The following is a 23,277-nucleotide window of genomic DNA, read 5'->3' as shown; positions in this document are numbered from 1 at the left end:
GTCGGAGACTGAAAGAATTGTTAAAGATTCCATCAATGGGGGTGTAGTTATTTGATCTCAAGCAGAAGGAGCAGCCTTCTTTGGTGACTTATTTCAGGTGTTCAGTCCTCACGAGTAGCACACCGGGTGGAAAAGGTCCGATTTCGAATTCCATCAATGTGTGAGGAATTTTTATCGGCTTACGTAGCCGAGTTCTTCGGTCTCAGGAGAGGGTTGTGTGATGTTTTATTCTGGAAAGTTCAGTGTTGGAAGCAGCAAACCGACCGAAGAATAAACGCAAATACAAACGCAGTATACAGACGCCTCATAGCCTTAGTTGCTCAGGCGTTCAATGCACGCCTAATCGGGGTTTTTCAGCCCCGCACGTATAGCAGAAAATTCATAAGAAACTGAACGAAATGCATATATTACTGAGCAGAATATGTGCCCTCTTCAAGCGTAGAAGGAATCTTCTGGCCACTGCTCCCACTCCTGCAGTCTCACCAGCTCCAGAGTAGACCACCTTTGGCGGAAACCTGTTCTGTTCTCTCAGGTGCTGAACCTGAACTTCATGCTCACCCTTCTGGATTGAATCTCTTGCTGACGCCACTGTGCTGGCATGGGATTTCTCCATGCAGGCCCCTCCTTCTGCCTGCACTCTCCTCTTTGGGGCAGGGGTGTCTTCCTCTGTCGTCTTCTGGCAGCCACTCCTGTTTGTCTTTATCTTGTATTGTTGCTGTTCTCGCTCACTTTTCTTTGGGGGGTGTTCTCCCACAAATGGCCTCTGATTTCCTACATGCCTGAGGAACCCTTCCTTGTGGTCCCTGCTTTTTCCTGAACGCTTTCTCACTCTTCCCCAACTTCTTTTCCTGTGTCATTTCCCTCCTTTCTAGGAAAGATTCACCCCGACAGGCATCCCTTTACTAAACTGGCCTGGCTCCACCTGCCGCGGACGGATGCTGGAATGCCCCTTCCTGGTGGGGGACTTCCAGTAACTAAGAGGCCAGATGAACAACACTGTCCTCACGATACCTATACTACTCACACCCTCATCTGGTCTTGGCAGTTTTTACTTCTTCATAGTGACACTCTTATGCGGTTTTGTTGGGGGGGGTCCACTGGTACCGCTGACGGATACACACTATGAGCAGAATATGTTTTGGGCGAAAAGGTTTTAACAAACCGGTAGCGTTATAACACTGCACTGTTCACCCATATCAACTGGATGCACTGCTTTATATTTTGTGTTTCTCAACTAACAGAGGTACCGCTTTAATTTTGAGTAAGATTTAACAGTACAATGTTCAAGCAGATTTAATGCTAAAAATTTATGCTAATCGTTTTACACTAAAAATTTTCCCCATCTTGTGAGAGAGCAGGATCAGGTGGGAGAAAAAGAGCAGGTAGCATATTTCTGTAAGTTGCTAATCTCGAAGGAGCTTTTGACAAAATCTCTTTTATAGTAGAAGTAAGTTTGTTATTTCACCAAAATTCTCCTGAATTGCTCCGCCAACCTATGTAAGCAGCCATGGGCTAAGCAAGTAACGTGAATCAGGTTTAGACAGAAAACTTGTAACGCAGAAGCAGTTTTTACCATATACGAAGCAGCGTCACTAGCAAAAATGCAGAATCTTTCGATATGGATCGAATCTGGCTATAATAACTGCAAAGAATCATTACAAAACCTTGCTATTGTAGAGTAATTCTTTTCGAGGGCCTTACAAGCAAGTAAATACGGACGGTAAGTTGCTATAATGGATAAAAGGATGGTTGAGTGGGAGAAGACAGAGGGTGGTAATCAATGGGCGCTGCTCTTCGTGGACTAATGTTATTAGTGGAGTCCCACAAGGTTCGGTGTTGGGTCCACTGTTGTTTTGTATATTTATCAATGATATTGATGAAGGTATATCAGGCTTAGTGTCGAAGTTTGCAGATGATACAAAGGTTGGCAGGGTTGTTAATGACAGTAATGGCAGTGTGCTACTGCAACAGGATCTAGATAATTTGGGCAGATGGGCTAAGAAGTGGCAACTGAAGTTTAACCTTGACAAATGCAAAGTACTGCATATGGGTAGAAGTAACCCCAGAGAAACGTACCAACTGTGTGGTACTACACTTAAGGTGGTAGAAAATGAAAAAGACCTGGGAGTAATTGTACAGTCAGATATGACGTTTTCTGAGCAATGCAGACGGGCTGCCAGGGCAGGTCATGGGGTTTTGTCAATGATATATGGGAATTTTGCTAGCAGGGAAAAGGTGGTGATTACCCTCTGTATAAGGCAATGGTCAGGCCACGCCTTGAGTACTGCGTACAGGTCTGGAGGCCTCATTTTAGGAAGGATGTAGATTTGCTTGAGCGTGTACAGAGAAGGGCAACAAGATTGGTGAGGGGAATGAAGGGATCCTCTTACCAAGAGAGGCTTAAGTTCTGCAAATTGCAGTGGCTGGAGACTAGGCACCTGCGCGGTGATCTGATTGAGGTGTATAAGGTCTTGAATGTTGAGCACGCTGAATTCTGATGAGATCCTTCCACTTGTTCTGAAGTGCTACTAGAACAGCTACCTCGTTAGACCACATCCAAAAGTTCGAAACCCCACTCTACCCAGGCACTTTCGGCCGATATCTAACTCCTCAACCCTCCTGAAAATCCTGGAAAAATCTATGCTGCCCACCTTAATGAATCAGATTCTTGGAGATAGGCCGCCACAGGTCCACTACGCAATCCGAATCCGATCCACAGTGACGAACCTCCTTGCAACCACATGTAATATATTGTCCGCCTTTGAACAGCAAGAGGAACTCGCAATCACGTACCTGGATATTGAAGCTGCTTTTGACGCTATCAACGTGTCGGCGCTCCTCCGCTTACTGGAAGACCACTATCTAATCCAAGGTAATATCCTCTGGTTCATAGCATCACTCCTCTATGATAGGGTACTACAAGTCGATGCCTATGCACAATCTCACAAGAAGGCAATTTCTGCTGGTGTTCCGCAAGGAGGAGTCCTATCTGGCTTATTATTTACAGCCATCATTGCGCCTCTTGTCCGTAACAATGAGAAAATCATCACCTATGCAGATGATATAAAAGTTCTAACGCCTATTGCTTCCAACAATCACCTTGCAGCTACAGCAAGCATTAATGATAGTCTCATCAACGTTGCCTCTTACCTCAAACAGTATGACTCTCAATCAACCCTCAAAAAACAAAACTAATGGTGTACTCTCTCAGACCAACCCCTACAATAATAGCCCCAACACTCGACGGAACTGTAATATCTGCCACTCCTACACATGTGGATTTGGGAATAATATTTGACCCAAAACTCCGGTTTCATGCTCATGTAGACAAGCTCACTTCCAGAGCAGCCTCTCTCCGATGGCTAGCTAAACAACAACTAATTTATGTTAAGGAGCCTCGTGTAATTAAGAAATATATCAGAACAGAGTTTATTCTCCACTCCTCTATGCTGCTGAAGTGTGGGCATCAGCAGCTACTACAACGAAGAAACCAATCCTCGCAGCAGAATTCTGGCTACTTAAATGGGCTAACTGGAAAGCTTGTCTCCCACCGCAGGACAGAACTACAGCCTTAGCTACCTCACTGGGGATGCAGCGACTGCCTAACATCATTGAAATACAACGACTGATAGCTACAGTGAAAATGATCACGGGCCAGATCTCCACACCGTCCATTTGGGATTCGTGTTACTGGCGAATACCCAAGCCAGAACTTCGGTCAACCCCGATGTTCTGCTCGAGGAATCGGAGACTTCATATCTCAGACCGCTTCCTCCCAAACCAAATGCTACCTGAAGTACAGCACCTCGACGCTGACCTCCAGAAGTTTTGCAGCGATAAAACCTACAGGAAAGAAGTGTTAGCAGCTCGCTCCAATCCCAGAATCTAATGAGAACAAGTTCGTGCATCCTCCACACCAGCTGCCAAGCTATCCTGTGCCACGACAGAATTCGTTTTACAGAGAAGTGCCATTCATATATATTATATATGTTATTGAAAATAAAATTGTAAATAAGATATTTTATTGTAAATATAACCGTACGATGTCACTTGTAAATATAGTTAATACTGTCTAATGTGAGGAAGTGTAATGACGTTTACATGTTACATTTTTAAATTTAGAATGTGCATTATCCATTATATATCCTGATGTGAGCATTACTATTATCTATTCTGATGTGAGCCCCTGGCCGTTGGCCGTGATGGGACAATTGCAACTTTACTTAAATCTATATATGTATTAATCTAGTTGCAATAAAGATGTTCTCTCTCTTTCTCTCTCTCTCTTGTTCAGATTACGAATCTAAGGTGGGCATAAATTCAAATTAAGAAAAGACAGATAGACTAGATGTGCGGAAATTTGCCTTTAGCCAGCGGGTGGTTAATTGCTGGAACAAACTTCCATCCAGTGGCGGATTTCCGCACAGGCGCACGAGGCGCGCGCCTGGGGCCTCTTAAATAGAGGAGGCCTCAAATCTCAGGTCTCAAAAAAATAAAAATAAAATTGTTTCATTTTTAATTTTTACACTCATCTTTATTATCGTTACTGAATAAAACTATAATTTAATATGAGAAGTCAGTAAACTCTTATGCGAATATCCCTACATATTATATGAAATATCTATGCGAACTAAGTGAATCGGAAGTAGAATACGTATTATCATTAATGCTTAGTTGTGCCATTTTTTCATTTAAACATTAGTTAAAATATGTATGAAAGAATTGCGCAACCAAAATGATTAAAACCGCAACACCAAATCTTGGCGCATGCTATAGTACAAACGTGCGCGTGGAATGTACACTGTAGTGGTACCGAAAATATTTAGGGGGGGCCCTCAAAATTGAATTGCGCCTGGGGCCTCTCAAGTGCTAATCCACTTGCTTTCTTGCATCACATGCTACTACTACTACTACTGCAACGGTTCTGCGTCTAATTTAGCGGCCGCAAACGTCTGTCGTTTCGAAGATGGTCATCCAAGTGTAGTTTTCTCTAACGTCTTGACGAATTTCGCGAATGATGTCGGCATAAATAGCGTTAAGGTAATTCTTTTCAAGGTAGATTCGTCTAGGAAATTTTTTCAAAAATTGTTTGAAGACAACAATTCTTTAATTTATTGAAAGTGCTATAGCTGCTTACCAGGTCGAGACACCAATCCTTTGAAAATCACTTTTCTCTTCTTTTGAAGTACGTGGCTTGGTTAAAAGTAACTGCTCTGGAAATTTTTCATTGTCTTTAATTTCTTTGGCCATAATGTGTGATGCTGTTTTCACCTGTTGGTCGATCTCGAATTTTTTCTTGCATGGAACGTTTTTTTCGCAAACAAAACAGAACACAATAATGCCATCCGTAGTAATTGGTAAAATCTTTCCCGTGATTTACAATCCACGATTCCAAACCAAGTTTTGTAACAGATTTAATTTTTATTATGTTTCATCTGATGCAGTCGAGCAGGAATAGCAAAGTAGCATGAAAACGTTTCCCACGCCGATTTGAGAAATTTTCCGACGCTCAGTGAAATATTACTCCACGTTAATTGAATGGCAGTACAGTGACGTAGTTCCGGGATTAACGTTTGAAATAAAGATCAATTTAAGGATATGAAGTATTGCTTGTAAGATTTGTGTTATTATTATTATTAGCCATATGATGCAAGGAAGCCGAGGCTTATGCTGCACCAGCCAAAAAAAATTTCCGAGTTACCCTGTGAGAGAGAGAGAGAGAGGTAGAGGGGTATCACCAAGAAAGAGATGAATGATGATATCCAGCTCAGGACCCTGGATGTGCCAAGCCCATACTCACCAGATGTGAGCCTCTGGGGTTTGTGTGCATTTATATGCCCTAACGACAATGGATACGATATACTGTACATTTGCATATAACCCGAAGTCTAGTAATATGTATGAGAAAAAAAATAATTTGCTAGATTTGTATTGGTCCGATTTTAATGAAATTTGGAAATTCTCGACAAATCACTCTAATACAAATATAAAATTTCGTCAAAATCTACATATTGGTAAGCGAGTTATTACATGCAAAGGAAAGACAGAGAAATAATTGCCTATTTTTTCCAATTTTAATAGAATTTGGATTGACTGGACAGATTTTTTCTACAGGATCCAAATGTAAAATTTTATAAAAATCTGGGCATTAGGTGACGAGTTATTTCATGCAAGGCAGATTGACATGGTTAAGAAAATAGGTGCTTTACACATAGAATGCTAACATGCCTAAAAAGGAAATTGTTGAAAGAAGAAAGGAGTAAACAGAAAGAATAGTGCAAAAAAGCAATTTTAACAATTGCGGCTCATATTGCACATGGGCTGCAGTTATGGGAATTGCTTACCAAGGTTTCATAACGACAATGTGAATGCTGCTGCTTCCTGCATCTTTGAGAGCACTTTATTCCAAACTCTTGAGGCATGGATTCCATGCTTTAAAGATTCCTTGCATGGAGATAAAATGGAAGAAACATTTCCAGCAAGTTGGAGGAAGTTTACATATGTCAAATTAGGTTCTTTGTTTTCTTAGTTAATATTTTTAGTGGGATTATCTCATACCATATCGTGGATACTTTAGAGTTGGATAGTCCTGGCCAGAGGCATATCATCTATCAGTTGTGCCAGGGCCTGCTCATGGGTTCCCAAGCGAAAAGAGGTAAGACTTTGTAGACTAATAAAGAAATGTTGCACTGAGATACAAGCTTGTGATGATATGCCACTGGTTCTGGCTATCGCAGAGTCACCAGATTTGTACCTTGAATAATGTGGTTCTTATTATAACTGCTATCATAAATGGTAATTGAAGTTCGATGTCAAGGAAATTTCGAAAAGAAGCTTTTTGGTTTTGCAAAGTTTAATTTTTCATGAGAATTACTGTTTGTAAACTTTGTTAAAATAAAGATTTCAGAATTTCATTTGCAGATTATTTTTCCTAGCAGATTTCTTTTTCTCAATAGACTTTTTCTAGTGTTTTATGAGTGAGAGCTACAGACGTGTATGATGATGTGTTCCACAAGATACAACATAGCCTATTTCAGTGGTATGACATGTTTCTAATGGTCAATGGCTTCTGAATGTCCAATGGCGAGAAACTCAATTTAAGAGCATACACATGTTCCACCCCGAGTCCAAGAAGCGAGGAAAGGAGAACAGAGATCCCCATCCACAAGAAATTACTGCATCGCAAGATGCTCCACCCTCTTCCCACAGTTTGCAAAAGGTAAGTAATCAAATTATTAATATTTATTGTTACAATACATTTATTTAAACATAAGGTTTTGCTCCTGCACAGCCTGGAGGAAAGGTGGGCATGAAACAAATTAAAATACATCTCTGTGAGAATTGCATACGCATTTAAGTTTGAATTAGCATAGAATACAAATCAAGGTAACATTTATACTTATTTACAGTCTGCACAGTACTACAGTGGTTGTAATCACCGTGCTCATTGCGTGGAAATGTTCCAGATTCAAATCCCATCAATGATGTGAGGAACTTTTATAGACTTTACTTTTTACACTTCATGGCTGAGTTAGTCAGTCTCAAGTGTAGCTAGTAAGGTCCCCCCCCCAAAAAGCTAGGGTTATTCATCCAGAAAACAGTGAAGTGACCAAACAACACATGCAATTTATGCCTATAATACACATGGGAAGATAAATCAGTTCTTGGGTGGCCCTAATATTTTTTAAAATGCTTATTTCAAATGATGAATTTATTCAGGTTAGTGGTTACAGATCACCATATGAAAACATGTATATTTGTTTACATATTAATCAATACTTATGACTGTTACCAGGATAACATCTATACTTGTCTTTGCGGGTCATACTATGGATATAATCACTGCACTTCCACACTGTGTGGAAAAGGTCTGAGTTTGAATCCTCTCAATGGTGTGAAAAACTTTTATGGGCTTTTTTTCACTGCGTGGCCGAGATTGTCTCAGATGAAGGTTGCATAGCTTGCTCTGACAAACATTTGACAGAATGATAGCGTAGAGTTGAGTGAACAGATAATTTAACTAATAGTAATTGAAAATCTGAGAAAGGAATGCATCAAGATAATCCAAAAAAAAACCCAAACAACAAACAAAAATTTGATTTTACTGATCAGAAGAAACTTGTTTCCAAAAGTAAAAAATTTCAGTGGAACTGTTTTTATATCAATACCGTGATCGAGAGAGCTGTGTAAAAGTAGCTAAATTATCCTTCAGAAAAATGATGGATAATTTAGCTCCTTTTGCATTAGCAAAAAATCAATGTTATGATAAATGTGAGTAGAATGGAGAATGCAAACATTTTTCAAGAATGTCAGAAAATGTGCAAAAGCATTATATGAAAAAGGATTTCGCACCTTTATCAGGCAATGCGTACTGATGTTGGTGAGCATGATTATAAACTGGCTGACAAAAGTCAAAGTATGAATGATAAAATGTGAGTTACAAGTCAGTGAAATCAAGTATGGAAGTACATTATGCTATGCTCTCTGAGTTAATAGAGTAGCTACGGTTACCAGAACCTGTGGTAGAGTTTTGAGGACAGGCGTGGAACCAGGTACAGAATAATGCTCGTGTTTTAGAACTGATAACAATGCTTACTGCCCTTCCACACTGTGTGGAAACATCCTGGGTTCGAATCCCATCTCGAGTGGGTTTTCCACGACAGTATAGGGATTTTATCACTTGTCACTCGTTAAGAGAGGTCTGGGTTTGATTGCTGTTGGCACCTGGAGGTATTTCTAAAGTCCTTTTCAACTGAGGCTGTAGTTAGCTGATCTCAGGTGAAGGGAATAGGGTTTTTCAGCCCACACAACATGCAGATCGGCTCATGAACACACTCTTCTGCAGACATTATATTAATATAGTTATAACTTGCACTTAAGAGCCGTTTACATCTCAAGTGGAGAAACTTGCTTTTTTTTATAACTCAGTTAATTAGCATCTTGTGAGATATGCATGGATTTATCTCCTGGAAATTTAGATTTTTCGTCCAGCAAACAGACCAGAGAATACATGCTTATTACAGACAACATACTGGCACCTTGTTGCTGTAGTGCTTAACTCACACCAACATGCGTTATGAGTCGAGAACAATACCAGGTGTTAACTTGTGGGTAAAGCATGCCATTTCTGAAATAAAAATTAGTTCATATGTACCAGAGGATAAGAATACTCAGTATGCTGTAGTTGTTAATAGTAGTATGATTATTCCTGACTGCAAGGCAACACTTGAAATGGGATGTAATACTGTTAATGAATGTTAAAGAGATCTGGTGGTAGTGATCTTCTAATAGAGCATTTTGCAGCCCATATAATTATGTTGGAAGGTGAGGGTGATGTTTATAGTATAAAATTTCAATCCAGAATATACCACACTCAACAGGATTCAGCTTTGGATACCTCAGCGATCATTTGGGATCACTGAGGAAAGAGGACTTTCCTTACCCTGAGGAAATTCCTCCTTCCCAGACCAACAGACCACCAAGAAGTTGGTGAAGTTTCTGGTTCCCACTCCTAAACATACCCTCTCTCTCTCTCTCTCTCTCTCTCTATTTGTTTGTTTGTTTGTTATTTGGTTTTTAGGAGCATTAGCAACTAAGGCCATATTGCTCTGGGGATATGCAGTGGTCATTCCCTGACCTTTCCGCATCTTCCGTATTTGGTGGTGATGGGCTTGAATCCCGGTCTAATCAAGAAGCGTGTGCTATGCACTGCTGCTCCTTCCCACCTGGCTATGGAGGCGCCCCCCTCTCTCTCTTTGGATAAGGTACATCAAGAACGAGATTAAACCTGATTGTTGTTGTAGGATTTAGGTGCAACATCAGCAACTTAGGCCATATTTTACCATATATATGTAAAATTGCATCTGTTCTGTGGTGAGTTGCTGTATTAAAATGCGAGTTTCCAAGAGTAAAAACCGTGTTACCCTCTCCTCAGTCACCTGAGGCCAACCAACTCAGCCACATTGCAAAAAAAGACCCATAAAAACTGCTCATGTCATTAATGGGATTCAAATCAGGTCTTTCCACGTTCCCTCCAGATTAGCCACCCTCATGGGTAGCACAGTTAATACTGGTGTGCACCAGTATTAACTGTGCTACCCATGAGGGTGGCTAATCTGGAGTCATTTGTGAAAATTACATTTCTCTTGAGTCCAGAATATCAGTTGAAATGAGCAGTCCACTGGGATGAGGTGAGATGGATACAGATCATAGGTCATATTACATACAAACTTCTCTCTGCAATGGATTGCAGATCTATGGGAAATATTCTGCCTTTTAGGGTTTGTAAACTCTGAGGAGAGCTGGAGCTCCCATCTTCCTATGTCATCTGTTGGTTATGACCAGATATCAGTAATCAGTAGGCATTGTGGTATCCACCACCATCAGAATATTTCTTTTGGTCAGGCTCTATCACCTCTGCCTGTGTTGGTACTGTTTTCATCCTGCTGATCATTTTCCACTGCAATGAATTACTTGAAGTCTCTGTATTGATAAGTCATGAAACTGACAGATGCACTCACTTTATCAGTTACTCATCTATATGCAAAATTTCATTTCAGTTTAGTTTAAATTCTGTTCACCAGTGTGCACAAAACATTTTTACTTTTTTACAGCTTTAATGTAACATCTACAACTTTTAACATATTGGTTTGCTTTTTTTCTGTTGTTACTATATAGGAAAAATATCAGGGCCATTCTAAAAGTAATGCCGACATTTTTTTACCAACGCTTCATTTATTCTGCAGCATTCTTCTTGCCTCTTATTACATTAGCATTAGTTGAGGCATATGATGCAAGAAAGCAAGCTTATACAGCATCAGCCAAAAAAAGAAACAAAAACAAAAAAAAAAAACCCCTTCTAATTTCACCCATCCGGTCACTTCAAATGTTTGTCTAGTTCAGCCTTAAATTTATTTAGGCTATCAACTTCTACAACACCAGATGGAAGTCTGTTCCAGCAATCAGCTACCCGCTGGCTAAATGCAAACTTCTGCACATCTATTCTACAACTGTCTTTCCTCAATTTGAATCTATGCCCCCTAAGGTTCTTAGTCTGAGCAAGCGGAAGTATCCTGTTAGCATTGCGCCTGCTCAAACCATTCACGGCCTTATACATCTCAATCAGATCACCTCGCAGGTGCCTAGCCTCCAGATCCTGCAACTTGCAGAACTTAAGCCTTTCTTTGTAAGTGCACCCCTTTGTTTCTCTCACCAATCTTGTTGCCCTTCTCTGTACTCGTTCTAGCAACTCTACATCCTTCCTAAAATGAGGCCTCCAGACCTGTACGCAGTACTCAAGGTATGGCCTGACCATTGCCTTATACAAAGGGATAATCGCCTCCTTGTCTCTGCTAGCAAAGGGATTAATGGCATCATCTTCTCACAGTTGGTGTTGCTATAATAGTCATCAAATATGGCTGCCCCTACAAATTTCCATCAATGTCGTGTGCTGTTATTGATGCTAATCTGCCCAACTCTTTACAATAATGTATATTGATTTGAAAAACAGTAGGATAGTGAAGGACCAGTTGAAAAGCCAATTGAGATATTGAAAAACGTATGTGTGGATCAAATGCTCTTGTAAATAGTCTGTTAGAATAAAATTCATGAAAAATTGTGCGCTTCATGAAAGAATTAAACAAGGTCATTATGAAACTATTTTCAGAAGGGTCAAAACTGAGGTGGAAAACATTGCATCTTGTGAACTCCTAAGTAAAATAGAAACAAGAGAATATATTGAACGAGATATAAACTACAGAAAATGCAATTCTGGTAGAGTGCATTGAAGTGACAGGCATTGGTCGATATTTGTCACATGAAATGTGGGAACACCTATACCATACCCCTAAAAAGTACCAGGACATAAGTTCGTTCCCCACTGATATCACTGTGACTCATTTTAATGGCATATCAGTCCCCTTTGACACACTCTATCCTCCAGGGTAGGCTTTCCACCGACTGCAAGATATAGTCCTCCATTGCTCCTAAAGAACACTGACCAGTTGAGCTAGTGATGTAGTACATGTTAGTCTCTTCCTCACTCAATGCTACAGGTTCTCCATAGGATTCAAATCTGAACTCTGCACCGACTATTCCAGCTTTCATACATTCACAGCCACAAATCATTCTCGAACAGTACCAGTGGTATGTCATGAGGAATTATCCTGTTGAGGAAAACACAGGTCTGTACTAGAGAACTACCCCATCATAGAGTGTGGAACTGTCCAAACTATTAAGGTAGGTGTGTACTCCCGTGCTTTCTTGCAGAGCCACCAAAGGTCCTAGGCCATACTATGAGAGGCAGCAGCATACCATAAACCAACACCTCCAGACTTCATTATTGGCACAATTCGCTCTAGTAGCAGACATTCTCAAAGCATCCTCCACGCCCACAGCTGCTGACCTGTTTGCAATAGGGTGTAGCGAGAGTCATCACTCCACAGAACACTTTTCACTGCCCGATGGACCAATTAAGATGTTCATTGCACCAGGAAAGGCAAGACTGCTGATTGTTATTTATTTTTGGTTTATCCAAAGTTGATTGCCAACTTTGGATGGTGTAGGCTGTAGCAATTGCCCAAATCAACAAGCCAGCAATGTGACATCTGACAATAAAACCTCCTCTCAAAATCAGATTAATGATGACATGTCAAGATAATTTAGACTCAGAATGCAACTTGAGAGGCACTAGCATCACATGAAGTTTCTTACCTGAAGCACTCTTGAGGTTACTGTCACTGTTCCTTGAAGCTGTTGTTATCTTCACCTTCATTTCAAGGCTATCAGGTGCTGAAGTTCAATTGTCATAATAGTGTACAATAATTGGTGGTTTTTTAGGCATTTTTCATGTGGCTGTCAGTCAAGCCTTTTAGTTACAAGACTCAAGACAGTTAATCAGCCAGCCCTCTTAGCTTTTTTTTGTTACTCAGGTCTTTTGCATCTGGTGTGAAAATATGACAATTATAACCATTGTGAACCCTTCAAGGGCAGCAAATAGACTAACTGGCCAGAGAATACATACAACTTACAGACACCACACACAGCGGGTATATGTACAATGACATCTGGAATTCCAAAATGAAAGTGGATAACAGGAAAAAGTGGGAAAAAAGCCGCAGGTAAAAAAAAAGAAATATACCCTTTGGGGTAGCAGATATACCCCTATTTAAAAATCAGAAAAATTAGTAAATCAGTAATTCTTTAATGTGGAATATATTTTTATATCCCCAATTTTTTTCTCCGGGATCATAGTTTTCAAGATCCATTTGTCTTCAGTCTGTTCACATTTACCATAAAGTACATACAACAGGTTACTTGGTGATCAGAGCCAGTGATGAAACTACCACATGGCCATGCCAGCCATCATAGAGGGTGATCAGGGAGCTAAACAGCAGTTTCGGTATGATTGTTAAAGATCATGTGGAGGCTGTTTGGCACACTGGCTAGGGCAGCACAGAATTCATATTTGTATCTCATACAGAACATAAATATTGCACTTGTTTAGACTTGCTCTGCATCCCTTCTTGCTGCATAGCCGTTTTTGTAAACCTATGAACTCAACATGTATATTAATGTTTGGAGATCTGAATTTCTCGACTTGTGCATTATAGTAATGTTGTTTGACTTATGGATTTTGGGAGTTAATTTGAATCTGAGTTTATACTAATTATTTTTAATTGCAACAACTATGATCAGTATCAGTACACATATTATTTATTTCCATGTAGGATGCTTCCAAAAAGACTGTAACTACTTTGTGTCTGCCATACCTGAAAGCTAGTACCGTGAGTTCGGTTTCACGAGCAAGAAACATGACAAAAGGAGAGAAACCAAACTGTAGTCCAGTTCGCTTCCCTACTCTTTATGTGGAGAATCTCAAAGTGAGTAATCTTTATTTCAGTTATTCCCAGTTGGGCTAAATTTAAGCCTAGTAGAAATTTAAATTGTAGCAGGGGAGTATAAATGAATCAGTTTAATATGAAATTACTGTATATACTGAAAACTAAACTTTCAGACTTGTCAGTTTCTTATAGTGGACGCATGCTACCAAACAAGACATCGCTTACAGAGAAACCAATTTACTTCGCAGAACTATAAACAGGGACAGAAATTGCTTATATAAATGAAACAACACATAAGTGTGGTCATGTGTTTTTGCCTTTGTTTGGTGCCATTTCACTTGTTGCTTTCTTAACTGAAAGTAAAACTTCAATGTATTTAGTTGCCTTGCATCACAATTAAGATCTACAAAAACTTGAAGAATTAAATCTATATAAGTGTGACGTCTAGCTATGTGCAGGAAGGAAATTCAATTCTGGTGCATCTAAAAGAAAAAGGAAAGATGAATTGGGAAGAACTTAGAATTGAGGTTACTTGTGAAATTTTTGAAAATAAATTATATGATAACAATTACTCTTCTGATTATGCATTAAATATGGCACAGAAAAACTACAGAAGGGTATTCCGAAGTGAAGTGAAAGAACAGTAATCACATTATTAAAAGGAAATGCAAGTTCAGCAGTGAGCGAGGTTAAAAAAAAAGAAAAAAAGATGCTTGTGCAGACATCAGAATCTCTTGAATGCGAGCAAAGTAAATCCAATTGTGTTACATGCAAGTCTGTGAATTGCATGTATTCCCAGGTTGATTTTCCTGTTTGCAAAAAACTGAAGTTTACAGAAGAACCATGCAACCCTCACCTGAGGCCGACTAATTCAGGCATGTTGTGAAAAAAGTCCATAAAGATTCCTCACATCATTGACAGGATTCAAACCCTGGCATTTTCCAGTGGGTGTGAAAAATGTTCATTATGCTATCTGCAAGGGCAAGTGAACCCAAAAATTGTTCCATTAGCATTGATCTAAGCAAGTAGATTATATGCTCATAGGGGTTTTTAATTAAAACTGAAATGTGGTCATATCTATTTAAAAATAAAATACTCCATGTTCTCTTCATTCTAATTCTGGCATAAAGAACTATGCATCATTGATACAGCTCTCATTGGTTACTGGAAGTACCACTGTATTGTTTATCAGTATGGTGGTACTGCTAGATAATACAGCATATTATGTATAAGTTATTTCAAAAATAGTTTAATCTTTTTTTTTTATTGTTTCAGGATAATTTGAACATAGAACTAATAAGTTCTATGTTCAAATTATCCTGAAACCCACAAGCTTATTAGAATATAATACTAATAAGCTTGTGGGTGAACTTAGGGGATTAAATCACACTTTTACAGTGGCATTTTTATACATAAACTTCAGTATTAGACAGAGTGCAAGGAAGCTACAGGCTTTTGCAGCACCAGCCAAAAACAAATAAAAAGAGTAAAAGGCAGATAAGAAAACAGACAAATTATGCACTTCTCTTCTCACACAGGCAACTATTTGGTTGACCTTTGAACTTCTTCAAACTGGCAGCCTAAACCACCTGCAGAGGTAACTTGTTCCAGTAATCACAATTTGTTGGCTTAAAGAAAGCTCTGTAGCCAACATAATTAGTTTTTTTCTTCTATGGTCACCCTTCTGCTGATCTCACCATGCCAGTTGCCACTTTTTGATGCTTTCAAGAAGCTTGATGTCTATTTTTTTGGCGAGGTCTCCATGCTTGGACACAGTATTCCAAATGCAGTTTTACAGTTGCCTTATACGCTGCTCAGAGAACTTCATATCTGCTGCATTATGACTCCCATTTTCTTTTTTTTATTGTTTTTAATTCAACCTTACCAAATGTATGTTATTACATTCCCTAAGTGTATTTACCTTGCATTTTGCTGCATTAAAACATTGCTGCCACTTTTTCTGACCATTCTTGAAGCCTGTTCAAGTCATCGAGAAGGAGTGTTGCTTGGCACTGATCACTATATCCTCTCGTTCTTTACATCTGCAAATTTTGACATGCCATCTATCTCTTCATCGATGTTATTTATGCAAATTAGAAACAAGTGGTCTAAGAACTGATCCTTGGGGACCTGGACCCAGAGGTGTACTGCTAAAAAAAAAATAATACCGGAACACTTGTCATAAAACAAATAGTACCAGAACACTCTTTCTATAGAAAACTACATGATAATGCCACATTGACTGTACAGTAACTGAATCAGACTTCAGACTTGCAGTTCATAGAACAACTAATTCTAGCATTCATCTTATGGCGAATCAAAATGCAGCATTCGCACGCATCACAGTATATCTTATTCGTTGGATCTCTTTATCTAACACATCATACTTTAGTAAGAAACATTCAAGTTTCATTGGAAATTTATATTTTTGTTTTTAAATAAATTTTTAAAGAAATCTATTAATTTTAAAGATTACTATTAATATATATTTTTTAGTATGGCTAATATATATTTTTGTTTTTAAATAAATTTTTAAAAAAATATTAATTTTAAGGATTACTATTAATATATATATTTTTAGTAGCAATGGGTAAAATAGATATTTCTCCCTCTCCTTTGATTATGCCATTGTTTCATAATATTAGGTGTATAAATTTAATGACATAGAAAAAAGTACCGGAACGACATTCCAGTGCATTCTGGCCCGAATACAGCACTGCCTGGACCCCTTCTGACAATACACCATTGATTAATCACAAGCCTTTGCCTTCTTCTCTGTAGAAGACAGAGGGTATCTGTCTCTTAGTCAGATATAAGGCCAAGCTTAATCACTTTTTGGGTGGGGAGACAGAATGTTCCACATGATTGGCATAATTAAGTAATGCACTTAATCTGTCTGTCTGTATTTGATTACTGCATTAATATTCCCTGCAATGCTTTATATAACAATGTACTTTTCTGAGGCCTGTCAAGAAAGCAACTTCTATTATAAAATTGTAAAAAAATTTTAAAATATTAAATTTAGGAAAAAGTATTTAGTTCAGTGGTTCTCAACATGTGTGCCCTGGGTATGCTTCAAGTGCGCTGTGGAAAATGCAAATTCAAAAAAAAAAAAAAATCCAAGTTTTATAATAAAAATTAATTCAAACAAAAAATTCATTTATTTATGCTGTGCCAATCTGAGTGCATTCTGGCAGCCAATGGGAAGTCATGTTTTGATTCCTAATACTAGATCTGTTCACTTATAATACTACACAAATAATAAGTGTATTATTAAATCATAATAGGAAGTTATTATTAAATAACTTCTCATTTGTGAATATATGAGTATAGTAGTGACTGTAGTGTGCAGCAATGAAAAGGTTGTGAAACACTGCATTAGTTGAATGCATTTCAAGTTCTTCCAGGACTTATTACTCATATTAGCTAAAGTGGGACTGTATTAAATTTTTCTTTATCATGAAAAGATAGAGGTAAACTGCATAAAATTTTTCATATCACTTGATGTACACGCCTTTCACAACAAAAACTGACCACTACTCATTCTATCTTTTTTTAATAATTTTCACAGCCTATCCACCAGCCAACAACCTCTTGTAACGTTGAACCTCTGCCATCCATTCACCCACAAAGCTCTTCATGGAAAGAGTCACCTTAACTTGTGATGCTGCTGGATTTTTTTCTGAAGTGATTTGATGCTTATTGAGTTTAACTACAAATGCATGGATGTTAAAAAGGTATTTTTTGCAGTCATTCCTATTAGGTAAGTCAAACTAATCAGTTGTATGATAATCATTAACTAGGCTTCCATACTAATACACAAGTAGTCCACTGGTTATTTGTTTATTTTTAGAATAAGGTGATGCTGTTGTAAATCAGTATCTTAATTTATCCAAAAATAAATATAATTGAGATATTGTTTTAACAAGAGCATTATAACTCTCAAATAAGCAATAAGAAAAGGTGTAAAATTCGTATAGACCAAATTCCTGAAAATTTTGTATATATATAACAAGTGACCATCATTACTGATTATCTAGTATGCATTAGAAAGTTCCAGTTGTAAACAATTCATTTTCATCAAAACATTATGCATAATTAAATTTCTGTCAGCTTAGCAATTATTATATACAGGGGATCCAGGTATCCGAGTCTCCACAGTTACGAGGATTTGAAAATTAAAGAATTAAAGCTTTTTCCCTTGAGAAAATTTGACCAATTTTTTTTTGTAGGAATGATCCTCTTTATGATTGTGCTACAAATGTTAAGTATGAAGTTAAAGACATAACTAACTGCTACAACACAATTTTATCTGAACAAATACGACAAAAAACAAAACAAGAACTCTGGATTAATTCTTTATTCGTACAACTGAAAAATAGTGTAACTTCAATAAACTTTACTTAACCTTACATTGTGTAACACATAATAAAAAATGTCTAATAAAATAATTTTCTCATTTTTCAGTTCCTTCATCCATTTTTTACTATGTAAAAGTACAGCTAGGCCTCACATAACGCGATATTCAATTAACACTATTTGAAAAATGATACCACTTTTCACTTTACACAATGCAAATTTCCAGTTAACGCGATCTTTTTTTTTTTATGTGATAGTTGAAAAAGATTTGAATCGTGTGTTAAGCTTACCGCAAGTCGTACAGTCAATAAACAAACGTTTGCCTTACATTATATTTTCATTTGGCTCATTTAAAAATTCAAATTTTTAAATGAGCCAAATGAAAATGTTACCGCGAAGGAGATAATGGTAAAAGAATTAGATGAAATCTTTCATATTGCATAGAACCTCAAACAAAAGGTTTGATGTTCTCTGCAATATTTATTTCGCTAGGGCCCAGAGAAGATTGTTGTCAGCTATCGGAAATTGATTGATGAAAAGAGAAAGTCAACACTGTTCAAATATTTCCGCAACAGTAATTTCTTCATCGTGTATTTTATGTCAGAGGTTCCCAAAGTTTCTCGGTTCATGGTGCCTTTAATGTCTCAGTAATTTTTTTCAAGGCGCACCCAGACCAAAAGAAATACCTAACAGTTTCGTTTAGTAGTTAGGTCCAAACAACTTAATAAGAAATGCTGAAACTGTGAACTAGCTTGAGCTAGTAGTTCGTGCGGTGTCCGACAGATGTAGAGTATCTCTGTGTTTCCCTTGAAAATTTAAAATATTCTGCGGCGCACAGTTTAAGAACCGCTGTTTTATGCAATAAACATTTAATTCCATAATTATTTTCATTATCTTTTACATTATATACAGTTAAAAAGTTATTTAAAAGGTATTTTTAAAATTCTTTATGGACATTCCAGAAGGTCAAGGACCAATTATAATTTTTCCTGTTGGTTATGATATTCGATTAATGCGTTTCCGTAATGTGCTCGCGGGACGAATTAATCGTGGACTGCCTGTACTTGATAAACATTACTATATAATATCGATGTAGATACACCATATCTACTCATCCTTCACCACGAGTTGTCCATATATTGCACTAACTCAAATAAGTACCGCTTCACTTGCAATACCAGGGTAACTGTCCACCCACCAATGAAAAGCTAACTAGCATTGAAACGGTGCCATCTGGGTGGTGGCACCCACAGAGAATAAGTAACAATAGTCTTCTCTATTAGTGAAGCATTACTTCAGTGGTTTTCAACCAGGGTGCCGCAACAACAGTCCAGGGGTGCCACGTAATTTGGATTTAAGTTACTTAAACTTTTTTTTTTTTTTTTTTTTAATTTACGTTTATTTCATTGTAAAAAGATGTACAGTATCTTTTTAATTTTGTGGTGATCTATAATTGATGTTTACTTAGTACCTCTATATAAAGAATAAAATTATTATATACTGTATTATAAAATGTAATTTTAGACACATATACAGAGAGAATCGGATCTAACAGGGTTGCCGCAAAATAAAATAAATTACATAGGGGTGCAGTTATTATAAAAAGGTTGAAAACCACTGCATTACTTATTCGAGGTAGTGCAATACGTGGGCAACTTGTTGTGAAGGATGAACACAATACGAGATACAGATGAAACGATGCTTTACGCACTCCTATCATAGTTTTTCTTTAAGAGTTGTCTATGGTGTATCTATGAGGCTTATATAGATATTATATGAGCCCCATTGATTATATAGATATAGAATCTTAAACTCTTAAAATATTATGCCTTGTTGCATTGTTTTATTTAAATAATAAACATTACGAAAATTGGTCCCCATTTTAAGTGGAATTTTTTGGAACCAATTATCCTCGCATAACAAAGATTCCCTGTATATATTGTTTGTCATAAAACTTATGTACCTAAATATAAAAAATGCTGTTTTAATTAAATAGTAAATGTATCTTTTGGAAGAATGTGCTAAATTAGGCATCTCCACTTTATATAAACATTTTGCTGAATTTTAATGTAAAACAATATTGTACATTGTTTTCTTCTAGTGAAATAATTTCTCTGTATATATATCAAAATGAAGGAGGGGGGAGAAACAACAATGCTTCTTGTCAGCTGTAATATTTGTCTTGAAATATAAAATTTTATATAATGAAAAATAATTTTTTAAATTTGAGTAGTAATTTTTCTGAAATAAACAGCAAAGTTAATCCTACTTGGTACTTCTTTTATGTAATTTTCCTTATAATCCACTTTTTCGCTTACAAAGGGAAATTTAGTTTCCCACATCTTTGAATTATTTCCTGCCTTGACCAATTTTACACGAGCAATTAAAAATTAACTTGTCCATCAGGTGAGTTAGAGCAAGGCCTTGTATATTTTTACAACATATCTGTATGGTTGCAAAGATTGTTTCTCTTATCATTGCATATTTAAATTATAAAAATAATGCAGTGATTATGCTTATACAAATTGATCAAGTTGCACATTCCTGTTGTTTACTTTATATAAATGAATAGGGTTGTTTTCATAATTTAGCAAGTCAGCTGAGTTGAAGTGTCTTGTGTCATGGGATTAGGAAAACGAATAGTATAATATAAAAAACAACTGATATATGGAATTATAAAGTGCTATGCAAAGAACCAATAGATACTTTATTGAAAAAAATTGAGGATAAAATTATAAATTGCAGGTTAGAGCATAGCACTTCACATATATTAATAAGCAAATTAAGAAAATTATCCAAAATTGTACAGAAATTTCCTGAGAATGGAAATTTCTGTACAATCATGTTACTCAGAATTACTGAAGCAAAAATTACCAAGAGATAACAATACTTAACCTTCCACTATGCATAGAGTCTGACAGATGCCACTTATAAAAATTTGCAGATGAAATCACATCCTCCCACACATCTTTGTCCACCAATATTCTCCTACTAGTTATCCACTATTTTCTGTTTTAAATTTGATATACTAAGAAATATGAAACAAAATTTTTTTGGCATCTGTGAGATGCCAGCAACAGGTGTCTAATCTTGTAATGCTTTGATTTCACCAGCTAAACATGAACAGCTTACAAAAATAGACATGTTTGCCAGACACCATGTGAGTATCTGGGTTTCATATCTGGAGGATTAGTAACCTAATTCTAGAAAATATGATAAAGAATTTATTTGTTTCTCTTGTCTATTTTCATTTGACATTTTTGAATTGTCAATATTTTTGAGTGGGTTTACCAGCTCTTAATTAATAGATCAGTTTTCAATTCAGTAAAGTAGCTAAAAATAAGTTTTTTATAATTAAGATTCCACACAAGTGTCCTTGTTAAAATAGAGGGTGCAAGTGGCAGAAGGTTTTTCTGTTGAGAGATGATTATTTTATTTACTTTGTTTCATAATTTTCTAATCCTTGTGATCTTGAAACTAAAAATTTAAAATCTAGATCAGTACTTTCTGAATTTTTTTTATTATGTTGAAACATTGTGTCAAAAATAATTTAACATTCCACTCACAATTTTATAGTTAATTTAACATGTCTTTTTGTTCTTACTTCAAGATGATGTAAATGCAACAGTAGGAAACTTCCTTTGTTTCAGGCCAAAAATAAATACATAAGAGTAAGAGAGAAGGAAGATGTGCAGTACTAAGCACAAGCAACAAGAGTGCTCTTGAGTGCTGGAGGAAATGCAGTGAACTGGATATAAAGCAGCTGGTGATAAAAAAAATAAAAAATAAAGCCCAGAGTTTATTTGAGAAAGAGATAGCCATCCTTGTTGAAGATGACCCAAATGTGGAACACTGCATCAAGTTCAGTCAAGGATTGCATAACCTTCTGCACTATTGTAACGAACTTTTATCAAGAGAAGCAAAATTCTGTTCAGACTTCTGTCCTTGGTTTCTGGAAACAAACTAATACAGTATGGAAATAATAAATGTTTATTATACAGTATAATGTGTGTGTATCTATGTATTTTTAATGGTTTCCTGTTTTAATAGTGATTTTGGTATTATTTGTTTTTAATGAGGTAGTCAAGTGAAACTAAGTTGGAGAGTCGAAAAATTTGACCATGTAAAAACATGCCCAATTTACATCATTTTTATGTAGGTTACCATTAATAGGAACACCTTGTGATACATAAAATAAAAATGGAAACTACTTATGTATTGGAATTTTCAAGACTGATTCAAAGAGTAGAGGTGCACGGCCAAATGAGGAAAAGGTAAACTGGTGAGTTTACAGTTGAACTGTGAAGATGCTAATTCAGAAGAACAATGCCCATACAAGTGTCTACAGAAAAGGTATGCAGAAAAAGCCTAATAATGTCTATGTGACAGGGTTTAATGTCTCTTAATTAAACTCGATTATCACAATATATTAAATTAAGGGGATTTACCCATCTAAAAATCTCTAGACTGACTATCAGTGAATTTAAATTTCTGTAACGTTGTTCATACTGTAAATAACTGAATAGAATAAAAATGCCATTGAATCCCCAAGTCTTGTCAGCATAATGAAAAACATTGGTGCAGTGGGTTATCACGAATCTTATAAGATACTAAAATGGTTTATTGTGTAATAAAAAATTATGTCAGATATTCTGAAAAGTTACTTTTTAAAAAACTGACTGCAAACCTTTTGAGTTAATAAGATTATTTTCCTTGCAAGCTATATATGATGGCTACTCTGAAACCGGGATCATTTTTTTTCACCTGCTTGTGTGGCATTCCATACAAGTAGTAATGCTGTAAAGTGAAAGTTTAAAAGTGACTGCCAATATCCTGCAAGTTTAAACACTGCACACCCGGTAGAAAAGGGCATAGTAGTCTGTGAAAGTGGAAGGTGATACTGATATAGGAATTCTAACACCAACAGTGGTGTTAGAATTCCTGAACATTGATAACACTGTGCCCATTGAGATTTGTTGATGTTTGAAGAACATTTATGGGGACAAGACAGTCAATGTGAACAGTTACATGCCAGTGATGGTAATAGGTTTGAAGGGCATACCAAGGTCAGTCAATT

At 36.9% G+C, this 23,277-nt stretch overlaps 1 protein-coding gene across 1 annotated transcript in view; it reads left to right on the top strand.

The window, feature by feature from the left end:
* LOC150088663 (uncharacterized) overlaps positions 1–21,894 on the top strand; it is a 31,948-nt gene extending 10,054 nt beyond the window's left edge. Inside the window, exons 2-5 of the mRNA XM_090370849.1 lie at positions 6,957–7,219; positions 13,728–13,880; positions 17,413–17,578; positions 21,811–21,894. Of these exons, the coding sequence (XP_090226975.1) occupies positions 7,112–7,219; positions 13,728–13,880; positions 17,413–17,499 (348 nt within the window). The 5' untranslated portion in view covers positions 6,957–7,111 and the 3' untranslated portion in view covers positions 17,500–17,578; positions 21,811–21,894. The remainder of the gene's footprint in view (positions 1–6,956; positions 7,220–13,727; positions 13,881–17,412; positions 17,579–21,810) is intronic.
* Positions 21,895–23,277: the final 1,383 nt, after the last annotated feature.

The sequence above is a fragment of the Mastigoproctus giganteus genome, chromosome 3, assembly GCF_048544385.1.
Source record: "Mastigoproctus giganteus isolate SK-2022 chromosome 3, ASM4854438v1, whole genome shotgun sequence".
In the NCBI taxonomy this organism is placed as follows: Eukaryota; Metazoa; Arthropoda; class Arachnida; order Uropygi; family Thelyphonidae; genus Mastigoproctus; species Mastigoproctus giganteus.
The sequence above is the reverse complement of the archived record's forward strand: the minus strand, read 5'-3'. Positions and strand labels throughout refer to the sequence as shown.